General features: G+C 41.3%; 1 protein-coding gene across 1 annotated transcript; it reads right to left on the minus strand.

Moving 5' to 3' along the window:
* Positions 1-5,588: 5,588 nt before the first annotated feature.
* LOC122577358 lies at positions 5,589-8,541 on the minus strand. Its single transcript, XM_043748651.1, has 2 exons — positions 8,420-8,541; positions 5,589-6,345 (listed from the first exon to the last, which is right to left on the minus strand). The coding sequence occupies exons 1-2, from the start codon at positions 8,539-8,541 to the stop codon at positions 5,589-5,591; spliced, it is 879 nt and encodes a 292-aa protein (XP_043604586.1).
* Positions 8,542-12,900: the final 4,359 nt, after the last annotated feature.

Genomic DNA, 12,900 nt, shown 5'->3' on the forward strand with positions numbered 1-12,900 from the left:
CATCGGTATGAGCAAATTGCAGGGTGCTGTGAGTAATAACTACAGTCGGTGATAACTGGAAAGCAAATATACGCGTCAGTCGGTTAATTTAAAATTATCGCGTTCGCGAATCTTGATCGTTGCATCTATACGAGGCAAATTACATTTTATCTCGGATGGCTTTATGCTGGGATGCGAACAATTTTAAGAGGCAGAGACATTAGCGTATCAGAATTTTTAAATCGGCTACACTCTCTTGAACATCCGATGCTGCGAGTACGGAGGAAACTTGATTATTGACGGATGTAATTACACGAATAAATGATTCGCATCGATCGAATGTCGTTCAAGTTTTATCGCGTTAGAGGACCTTTTAATTATTCATTTCCTAGTGAGATGATTTTCGCTAGGAAAATCAAACATCGCGTGCGCTTGCACAAACAACCGTCGCTTAAATAGATAGCAAGTCAAATCGATTCGTTGTATTCGTTGTAATTGCGGTAAGTTTATACCGCACGTAAAACGGGTATAAATTGAAAATAGATTTTTAGTCCGGTCAAATTAGACATAAAAATAGTGATCAAATAATGAAAATTCCGACAAAGCTAAATTTTGGTGGAGACTTGGGTACACCAGTTGAAATAAAATGTTGAAGTGGCAAAAATCCCCATTGATCCCATGGGTGCTAAAAAAATTATTCAAGGTCAAAGTCAAAATTTTCGGATTTTCTGAATTTTTCTTGAAAACAGTAAGTTTTATCGAAAATATAGCTCAGACAAAAATTGTAGATCATAAAATTATCTACAAAAATGTTCCGCATATTTTTTTTCCTAAGAATCACCATTCCTAAGATATCGCCATTCTAAAAGTTGAAGGAGTTACATTCTACATGATATACACACATTTAAACAGATATCGAGCTAACGGGGGGAGCCGACTTTTTAACAGCCACTCGATGGGATGGCGATTACTTGCGATTTATCGACGAACCCCTGAGATCGAATCAGAAAGAAGGAGGAGAGGGAACATCGTTTGAACATCGAATCGATTTCCCCTAAGTGTCCCATTTTTCATCGCAAATACAAGTTTTCCCGGAAACGCGGTAATCACATGGTTCTGCGATGCTCGTCTTATAAATTCGAAATTATATAAACCGGTTGACGCAGCGCACGATTCAATGAAATCGATCTCTGACATCTGCCTTTCACAAACGTCTATACCAGTGCGTATTTTCGCATTCTCGACGCAGTCAACAATTTATTCTTCTACTGAATTTAAAACAGTCTAGTTTCACGAAAGCTGGAAATGCTTTACAACAGGCTGATTGCGGTGGCGCTACATGTACTGACCGTCTGCGGGAGCTCTATATAGCTATTTATTATTTATGAGGCGCTGTGACGGAAGAAGGGGAAAAGGACAGGGAGCAAAGAACGAGGTGGGAAATTGTATTGTCCGACGACAAGGACGATGTCTGACGACGACGACTATGTCCGACGACGATGTCCGACGACGACGACGACGACAACGATGTAACATGAACCACATTTCAATCCACATCAGAGACCAGGCCGCGCTTCGGAACCGATGGGCTGATGACGGAAATAATGACGTGGCGGAACTCGGCGACGATGTATATCGCCGTAGCGAGGTGCCTAATAAACCACCAATGTCCCAACGGACCTTCCGCCGATTGTTCGAGAAGAAGGTACGCGTGACAAAGGTCGCGGACGCCTAACAAACCCGTGGATAGTGGGGATGTTGAGGGGTGACAAAGAAAAAGAATCGGATCACATCGAAAGTCAAGTTGTAAGAGCTTCAGTCTTGGAAAGTCACGGCTGGAGTTCGGAAGTAGATTGTAATCAGTGTGTTAAGAAACAAATTCTCTTTTTATTATTATTTTTCATCTTCGATTTCCCTTTTTTAATTTTATGTGAGAACGACGACGACGGCGAGGCCGCGGATCAACGGGTGAAAAAAGAAGATCCTCTTTTCACGGACGCTTATCTCTTTTCAGAGAGGTTGTCACGCGTGCGAGATTTATCCAGCGTGAAAGGGAGATACTTCACGGAGGCAGCTTTTTTACCCGGCTCTAAAACCATCCGTCCCAGCTTAACCTAAACTTCCTCCTCCACGTTTTCCACGGTGTTACGTCGACCGACTCTCTACCTAAACCAGCCCACACACCGCGGGCACACAAAGGATATAACCTGATAAACACGAAGATGGTACCCCCACATGATAATCAAACAGTTGAAATTACCAAATGTCCAAATTGGACGCATTGCGAATGCAAAGTATTAAATAAAAAAAAATCACGCTTTGGAGACCCTCGGTGTCCTGTTGATATCGTACTCAAGATTAAGGATGTGAGTGGAGAAATTCCGGGGCGTCCTTTCTCGCCAGAGGCGACCGAAATTTACACTGTGCCCGAGTTGGGAAAAGTGTAATAGATTCGAGATACAATAGACCGCCGAAAAAGAGAGCTACACTCTCCGTTCCCGATTCCTGACTACGAGGCGCACAGAGAGAATCTCGAAGAGGACAGCTTTTAAGACTCGTAGAATTCTAGACTTGAAATTTAAGACGTTCGGTTAACAATGATTTTTAGCGGCGCGCAGCGTGCCAGCACGTCGAAACTCTTCGGGATTGAAGTTCCAGAAGCCAGCAAAGCCGCCTTTGTCCCAGTCTTTGTTCCGATCGGAAGCCCTTTCTCCAACAAATGCAAGAACTTTGAGCAATATCTGCAACAACGACCTGGAAAATTAAATCGTTTCGATCACGTCAGCTTTCTACAGCGAATATACGCGGCGCGTGTCTTTTCAACGACATACGTTTCCAAAGAGCATTTTCCATCATTCCGTTCGCGGTCTCGAGTGAATTTCAGAAACGGAGTGGCCTGCCTTTCGTCGCATACGATTAGATTCGATCGACAATGTTTGTCGCGATTACGGTTATCCTCGAAGAGCAACTTTGAGTAACTCGGCGTTTCTTATTAGCACGAGATATTTCAAACATTAACGTGGTCTCATCTCGTCTCGTCTCGTCTCGTCACTTTTCGTCTTGTTTCATCTCGGATGCTTTGAACAGGAGAATGCGTTCGCTTTAATTGTATTATAGATTGCCTGCTATTTAATTCCTGCCGTGTTCAAATCATCAAATTTCTTAGACGAGCGAATAGTCACTCGTAGAAACGGCAATTTCGCTTCAACTTAAACGGTTTTCGGTGGAACCGGATACGATTAATAGTGCGGAGCTAGTCGCGATTAAGATCAAGCGAACCAGTCACGCTTAAATGTAACTATCCATCGCAGATAACTACGTCCATTACTCGTTGATTCGTTTCTTCGTTCGCGTGTCCTTNCCTTCGTTGTTTCAGTCTCCGCGAAGGGATGCCTCCAATGTTTGCATCGATAGCTTCGGACGAGACGTGAAAATACGAAACTGCTAACTGGAAAAGAAATGTAGAGGACAGGTCTATAGGATGTTTGGCCGTGAGCGTTATTGAAAGTTATCGTTTGTTGTCGTAACCGTCGAATATATTTAAAAATAATAAATTAATGCATAGCCTATATTCGCTGAGTCGCTAGTACGAAGTATAAATCGCAAAGTAAAATCGCGGATAAATGCTCGTCGAATAACTCGGTATATAACCCGTGGTAACACTTAAATCGCTTATTGATACAGAAAGATGCTCGTAGACACTCGTAGATACTAAACTCTAAAGATGGCAACCAGATGTCCCCGCGTCCTTACTGCATACCCCCAATAGTCTTAAGAACCTATCAGAAATCTCAAGCATTTTCTAGCTAAAGTCCATCAGACCGTACAAGCATCTTTTCACTGACTCGATTCCAAAGCCTTATCGTTTACTACGGGAAGACACGGGAAAGTTAGTTTTTCTCACGTACGATACTTCACACTAGCAACTATTTATCGAATTTGTCATTACCGGGTTTCTATCCTTAAATCAATCACTTACTTAACTTATACATACGCATCAGTGTAACTATCTTTACAAAGTTATTGCAATAAACATTAATTTGTATTTGTTCGAGGTGTAATTCGTAAACACATCGTATTAGAAACATTCCAAATTCTGGCAAAAACTGTGTCGACTACAAGTTTCTATGCTGTGATAGAGAAAATAATTTCACAATTTTCCGGTGGATCTATGAAAATGAGAATTCCGAGTGGAAGCAATATGATAACTCGTGCCAAAGCTTACTTCGATGTTCTCTCGTAGTACCTGTACAGTCACGTGTACAGTCTCGCGTACAGTCTCGCGTAATACCTAATACATAAAATCAGTTTAACGTTATACGGAACAAACACGTATCGAGCGTTAAAACTTGTTAGTATTTTTACTCTCGGCCACATCCGTGAAGGGACTCGGGAAACGCGGTTCGTTTTTCAGCGAGATCGGATGCCACACGAACTGTGATTCATCTCGCTTGAAACTTTCTTTTAATTTTAATTGGCAGCTCGGCGTGGTCAGCTTTTTTCGACAGTGCGGTTATCTTTATCGGCGGAGACAAATATCCTTTTGTCGAGCTTTATGGTCGCGCTATAATTCTATCAACCCGTTCTGTCCTCCGTCTGAGAATTTCCACCAACATTCCGTCGTCCATTTCAATCGTGTGTGCGACGAGAGGACCACGGTCGATCGATCCGGGCTTAAATCCGGTCGTTCAGCTATCGAGAAAGACGTTGTTTCGATGTTTGGGCAAGCAAGACGAAATTTAAAAGGCAGACGGCGAAGATAAAGCGTAGTCGCGAAATTATGCCCGATGAAAGGATTACGGAGGTTAACCCAGTGCAATATTTTCACGCCAGCCGTTCACGAATCTTGTCCAGCTGCCGTAAAACCTTACGTCCAATCGAGTCGTCCGAGCTTCTCTCCAACCTGCGTTTGTGCATAGGAGATTTCTTCGGATTCGTCGAACCCAACTCCGCTCGGTCCAACGGCAAGTAGTTTCGAATACTGGGATATAAACCGAAGCGAAATGAAACGTTATCCGAGACAGATCAGACTATCGGATAAATCGAATTAACGGATTAAAAACGGATGAAACGAAGGTTTTCAGCAGGAATAGCCAATCGAGCGTAAAAATTCAACGTTGCCGAAATTCCATTCGTCGACGATGAAATCACGAAATCTTCCGCGTTCCGGCAAATATCGTTCAAACCTAATTATATAATCACACGTTTGTCGTATCTTCGAGATTGTTAGGCGTGTAAAGAAATACGCGCTAAAAACTCAAAACGGCGTTGTTCGACGATTCGCTACGCACTTATAAGATGTGAGTAGAATTAGATTTTCATTATTGCGACTAAGTAGCGCGAACTGTGGAGCACGGGTAATGAGATTTATGTTACCGGCGCTCAAAGCGGCAGTTCAGACGCGGGCCGGATAAAAACGTTACGATTTCTTTAATTGAATTCGCATCGCACGTTATTTGCGATTGACGCGTTATAATGCAATCTATGAGTTACTCGTTTAATACTGGAAGCTAGGATTCGGTGGCGAGAGTAATGAAAATTTTAATTAAAAGTCTTCGCATGCAAGTGCGAATTAATAGTGATATGGCCAGATGAAAAGATGGAAACGTTTATAAGAAACTTTTACCACCGTAACCGTTTACACTTGCATCCATATCGTCTTGCTCGAGTTGACAGGATAGGGGAACCAGTCGTTTGACGCTACGATCCAGAACACTTACTGCCGTTTTTACCGTAGCTGTCCTTATGATTCCATCGACTTTTGGGTGAACCTTAATTACGCGACCCAAGGGCCATTGTATTGATGCAACATTATCCTCCCTGAGGATAACAATGGTGCCTTCTGGAATGCCGTGACTCCCCTTGATCCGTTTGTTACGGCTGGCCGGCTCGGTGAGGTATTCTCGATACCATCTGTTCAAGGTGTGTTGTTTGATTTGGTGGATGCGCTGCCTACTGGATAACCGGCCTGGTGGAACTGTCCTGAAATCACGCTCCCGTAAGCTCGTTAGTATGTCACCTATTATAAAATGACCGGAAGTGAGGACAGGGAGATCATTCGGATCGGATGATATGGGAGTCAATGGGCGTGTGTCGAGGATCGCTTCGACTTCAATGATCAGGATGTTGAGATGCTCAAAAGTCAAGAGTTCCTCGCCGACGACACAGATGAGATGGCGTTTAAATGATTTCACCGCGGCTTCCCAAAAACCGCCAAAGTGTGGTGAATTTGGAGGATTGAAACGCCATTGTATCTGTCGGTCGGCGAGAAAACTTTGTATCCTTTTCTTGTGATCTTCGGACTGCAATAGGATTCGAAGTTCTTGTAACTTCCTGCTAGCCCCGACGAAATTGTCGCGCAGTATCCTCGCCAAGAGATGAATCGGCGTAGAGCGGCCAGGAATGCGTCGGTGGTTAGATCACTGACGATCTCGATGTAGACAGCTTTGGTCGCCAGACATATAAATATGTCGACGTATACTTTGACCTTTCGGCGATCTTTGATCTCTTCTCTCCTTGATGTAGAAGGGGCCACAATAATCAATCCCGATGTTGGTGAAGGGCCGTGACTCGGTAATACGCGCCTCTGATAGATCTCCCATTAGATAGTCAACTGATGGTGGGTTGGCCCGGCAACAACGGACGCACTTTTTAATAGTGCGCCATACTTGGCTACGGCCATTGACAGGCCAGTAACGTTGTCTAACAGCGTATAATGTGGCCTGTGTCCCTGAATGATGATTATTTCGATGTTAGTTGAGGATTTTTCCGACTCTTAGTTGATGACGAATGAGATTTCCGAGCAGGTTCCGTTGTACGTCTCGAACGATGCGAGGAACGCGGTGTCGGCGATCCAGGTGATGATCATCTGTGAGAGGATCGTTTGTTCGACGAACGACCGCTCGACAACCGTGTCACACGCTCAAGATGGGCATCCGCTCACAAACAGTAATCAGAGATAAGACATAGACTCCGAGCTTCGGACTCCTTTCGACACATCACCACCCCATCATCATAGCCTATACAGAAGCTATGACACACCATAGTCTACATCATAGATAAGACATCGACCCTCGACCTTCGGATATTTCTCCACATCATAACCTACACCAAACACCTCATCATCCTCAAACCAAAATGTATATAAGCCGAGACTTCAGACAGCTCGGGTAGCTCTTGCGCAGACCTTTCTCCGGTTCAGTATCAGTCTATTGCTTGTAAGTGGTGAACTTGTAATAAAGAAGATCAGTAGTTGGGTCACGACTCAGTATTCTTTTCTTTTATCATTCAACCCTGAATTCTACGTGACCGCTCGACGATCGATCGCTCGATGATTGTATGCTTTGTATCCGTGAACTGACATGGGTGTGTTTGCTTATCACATTTGGCAGTAGCTCAATCTTTCGAAAGCAATTTAACATTAATCATTGGTTCAATTTGATATAATTTGTTCCATTTACACATTTCAATATTTTGGTTTTCTTTTGTACAGATTATTTATTCGAGGAAATTTTGGCGACATTAATGATTGATGATCGATGCAATACAAATGTGATAACATTTTATTTACTTTAATGAAAACAAATACATTTATAAGTTTGTTTCTTCTTTCGAGTGGATAATTAATCATATTTATTAACTCCATATACATCATTAACAAATAATTCATAATATTAACTCCATTAATACGGAATATGACAAAATTATAAATAATTTTTTTGATTTATTAAGAGCACTAAAATGGAGATAGACAAAATTAATCACTTCTCTCCATTTCGAATACATTATAAGAGACAATATTGAGACAGATAATCTACCAAGCACGTCGGGCGAGAAGTTGCATTCTAATGTAAAGAATATTCTCACAAAATTATTGATTCCAATGCATTTGGATATACAAAACCTTATCAGATTATTTTTTGTTAAGAGTTTCTGTTGCAAGTAATTATATAATGCGAACAATATATGTTTCTTAACTTTTGTCGCAAAATTTCCCGATTCAGTATTAATCTTACACGAGTCTAACCGAAAAAAACGTATATGATTGAGATTTCATATATACACTGTTATCTTTTTACACTATTTTTAATTTCGTCCAATGTATCTCAGAAAATAAAAAATACACAGTAATCTACAAGCGATCACAACTTCTGGAAATAAGGGTATTTCATTACACAAAGAATAAATTATTCTTATTGCTCAATTCTGGCCCAATATCAGTCTCTCAAGAGCTTGAATTATCAAACAGATTTCGGATACGGGAAAAAATAATACATTTAAGTTCCCCAGACACCGAATAGGGGAGACAAAGTTGTAGATTCCGCCGTTGCTATACCGACGAACAAGAGAAATAATGGGAGCCCAGCCCCATTAATTAATTAATTAAAAAGCATGTACAACACGTTGAAAACCGAAAGAATGCAGTTCTTTACATTCATACCACAGAAGAAACATATAAATGGGATTGTAAAATGTATGTGTGAGGATCACTTCTTGCAAGGAACTAGTTTTAACATCATTCAGGTCAAAGTTGTTAAAATGGACAGATTCGAAACTAACCATCTTCAACAAAACAATAAAAAACTCGAGACGTTTATCATGAAACTATCACTTGGAAGTGTGATAATGAGTCTGTTCCAGAGGCACTATATGCTCGACAAAATAGTGAAATGAGATATATACAGGAAATCCTACAGACTACAATGCAAGAACAATAAATTACAGTAAAGCAGTAAAAGAATAGAATATGATGCGTAAAGTGTGATCACGCTCCGAACTCATGCTCGATAAACAGATATACAGTTGTGAGCCAGCAAACGAAGAACAGGAAGTCAGGTCCTATACAGAAGATACTCGATTCATTTAGAAATCAAGAAGCGTGCTCAAATGACAGAGAAGCGGAAGAAGAGTAAAATAAAATCCTTCAACAACTTCGTAAACCCGCCAAAGAGCTTCACACGTTTTCACCCCTTTACGATACTCTTGATCAAAGTAATCCATTGTCTCAGTGGAGCGCACGATGAATATGGACAATATGGCGAACCTGATGGACAGCATAGACCCCTTCAAGAAATTATTCCATGTTCATTTGACGGAAATGAACGCATTATTGCTAAGATGGTATGGATAAACTCTGACAGATTTATCACAAGTGACTTTGGACGTCTAACAAACTTCGAAATTGCGAAATCCAATACCAATCCGCTTGTCTCTAATAATCGTATGTCACTATTGCTGCAACACCTGCAAGCTATCTCGTTTGAAGTGGTCCTGCTGGCAAAGACGAAGCTCACGGAGAGGCATAAGGTCTTGTTCAATGGTCCTGTTTTCGAGAGGGTATGACCACTTGAACTCGAAGTTTGGGGGCAGAACGGCTTTTTATCATTTAATTCATTTCGATTAGCATAGCATTTAACTTTGAAGCGATAATCACTAAACACGTACAGACAAGGGGGAATGGAGCTTTCAGTTGTCACGATAAACCTAGCAAACAATGCGGCTTTTCATATATTCTATTTTTGTTGCAGGCTCTTAAGCTTGTGTCTTGTCACAAAGTCATTGCCGAAGAATGAGACGCGCTTTTCGGAAAACTCTATCTGTGCGATACAATCTTTCATCCTGGGTGGTGATTATAACGCAAGACACGTTCTCTTGTGCAGCACGTTAAATAATAACAGAGACGAGAACCTGTGACACTGATTTAACGAGTGACAGGTGGAGTCCTCCAGGTCAGTGACACTGATTTTGATGGCATTTGATTTGTCAAGGCGCAGTTGTTCTTGGATTTGGTACTCGTGGAAAAGCAGCATATTTTTCTGCACCGAGCTCTCAGAATTTGATATCTCTTTCCACGAGGATAAGAAAACTAAGATAACAGTCAGTAGTACACAGCAGAAGTAAAGATCGTCCTCCAGACGATAAATAACAATATTCTTTCGGCCCTAGAAGCCTCCATTCCATTTCTCACAGGGGATTTCAATTGCGTTGAGAGATATCTGGATTTCCGCTTCGGAGGTTTGCTTCAAGACAAGCACAGTATCTTCCGCATCTGAAATCGGCTGAAGAAGTGCTTCGGCACACTATGTTACTCTATCCCATCGTTCATGGAACAGGGTAAGTGCTATAGAACCATAAAAAGGCGTACCAGGAAGGCCCCTGATAGATTCACGAGTTCTCTGGATCCAAAGAAGTAAAGATTCCAAAAGCATGTTTCCGCAAGTTAGACGAGTGCTAGGCAATACGGCTAACCTCGTGATCTTCGCCCCCAAATTTTCTTCAGACGATTCTCACCTTCTTCCACAGTTGAACATCCTCCTCGCCTAGTGTTACACAGCAGAAGGTGCATCGTTACTGGTACCAAGCCGACAAAGAAGTCGAGATCATGACGCCTCCGCTGCCGTTGGCTCCCCAGAACTTATTAGTAACGCGATGAGATACCAAGAATAAACGTGCACGCAACACGTGCTTCTGTTATTCATGATTGTGTGCCGTGATTTCCTTTCAAATTATGAACTGTTCTTTGTACAGGTCCTTAATTACTATTGTGCGCGCGTGCTATTTCATCACTTGAAACTTGTTAAACTTTTATCACTCATTACAAAGGCACTTGTTATTTGTATATAGCGAAGCATATTTTGCCAGGTCTCTTTTCTACCGCGTGGTAAGCTTCGTGAATCCCGCAAGACTACTGGGGACAAATTATGAGAGTGTGCGCCGAAACGTGTGTGATGATCTTCTCAGATCCCCAAATTTCATAACCTTGAAAACTCAGATCTTCGTTGAGTCCGGGGCGCTGGAACAAGGTCTGTACCTTCACCGGAGGAAACAGGGCTAGTAACCGCTCCGGCTCCGATGTCTCAGAGAATTATTTCACATCGGTAGATTCATTAACGATTCAATTAAAGTTTCTGATTGGGAGAAGGTTATCTGGCTTTAATATCTTCAACTCAGTACCAATATAGCTCCCGCAAAGATATACATTCTTCCATCCATTAGTAAGAAATCCATTAGTAAGGTCTCTGAGAGGGCGATACGGAGACTCATACTGTTTCATTGTAAAGAGGCTTCCATTCTTGTCGATTAGCAATTTGACTTCCGGGTCAAATACATAAGGTCCACGCAATAATAAAATTTGTGTCAGACGTCTGCTGGTAGGAAAACTCTCCTCATAGACCTAGAAAGGGCTTTTGACATGTTTCGATCAAGCGGTTTGCTATAAAAGCTGATACGATACGGTTTTCCTAAATATCTATTTCAGATGATTTCGTCTATAATCTCCGGAAGGTGTCTCATTGGATGGCAAGTTGGAATGTCGCCTTCGGGGTGAATAACGGGCTGCAACAGAGAAGGTTCAACATCTCCATCCTGTTTAATTTATATTTTAGTCATGCTTTGAGCCTCCTCCATCTCAATAGCGATCTTAACCCATGTGCGTTGGTATTTGCTGATTACATCCCGATTTACGCGGCGGCAATTTATTTGCCAAAAATTAATTCCAAGCCGTAGAAAGTTCTCGATCGAATTATGGTTTACTGTGGTAGCTGAAAGTTCCGTATAAATACTAGAAAGTGCGAGTCTATTCCTTTCGGGCTGCACATGTCTAGACATTTTAACTTCAATCGTGATGTGACTCGACATTCTCGCTGATTTCTTATCACCAGCAATTGCTCCTATCCGTTCCGCGTAAGAAAATGGTCAAATATCTCGATATATATTTGTATCGCAAATTACAGATTACACAGCATATTAAAACACAAATACAAAATAAATTAGAAAAGACATTTATAGCAAATAATGGTTCGTTTTTCTCAAAGCATCTCCACGCGAAGTGTAGTCTTCTTTCGTACAAATTGCTGGTAACAACTCTATCCCGACTTATGCCTGTCCGATTTCGTTCTACGTTGCAACGAGACAGATGGTCCAGCTCAGGCGTTTCAAACGGAAATGCTCGAGGCATTGCATGGGACTGTATCGCTCGAGCTATTTTACATATCAATACAAATATTTTACATAATTTTATATACTATATACAAATTGCATACAGCTTTTAAATTCCTTGTATCTGTATGACGCGGTGAGAGTGCCGTGGACTCTTATGTTGACCTGTTTATGTTAGAATTAGCGAAGAATCATAGAGACAAAGTCTAATCGTCGATCAACTTTGATAGAGATTTATCTGATCCAAATCATTACTTACATCATTTGTTAAAATAAATTCAAAGTAGAGTATGCACCATTTATTTTCCTCTTTAATTAAGGATTAATATTTACATAAAACCGCAAATATATACAAATTACGATAAATAGTTTACGACTGCAACTATAATGCATTTTTATATGCTACTAAGAACACCTATACTTTCTTATATGCAGTGTGATGAATCCTCGCGAAGGATATGGCCATTTGTCAGTTATTTGTTATTTGTATCAATATAGAAGTGTAACGACACTAGTGGTTTAGTGCGGAAACTGCTGGAAATTTTAAGAATTATCGCCATTTTGGGCAACTTGTCTGAAAGCTACTTTCTCTACGTCGTCGGTCCTTCAATTGAATAGTTTCGTAGAAAAGTTCTACGTGACCCTGGCCATGAACGTTTGCGGAACATGTGCGTGGGGGGTCTAAGAAAAGACAAAAGGGATGCGAAAGCAGAGGCAGTTGTTAGTTTATACATCTGTACAATCCATTCATTGTGAATAAACCATCATTAAATTACAAATACCAGGATATAATTACAATATATTCCATAGACGATATTACATGTACGACGTGACGCGATAAAATCGCTTGTTCTTTGCGACTGCAAGACGGGTTACATTCATTACCTTCTTATTTATACGGAGGCTGGTACTACTACAGGGTCTGAACATAAGGACTGTGGTAAATCAGGAAGTATTGTAATGTCCCTCCTAGAACCATATTTA

This window comes from Bombus pyrosoma, linkage group LG18 (genome assembly GCF_014825855.1).
Source record: "Bombus pyrosoma isolate SC7728 linkage group LG18, ASM1482585v1, whole genome shotgun sequence".
Classification (NCBI taxonomy): Eukaryota; Metazoa; Arthropoda; class Insecta; order Hymenoptera; family Apidae; genus Bombus; species Bombus pyrosoma.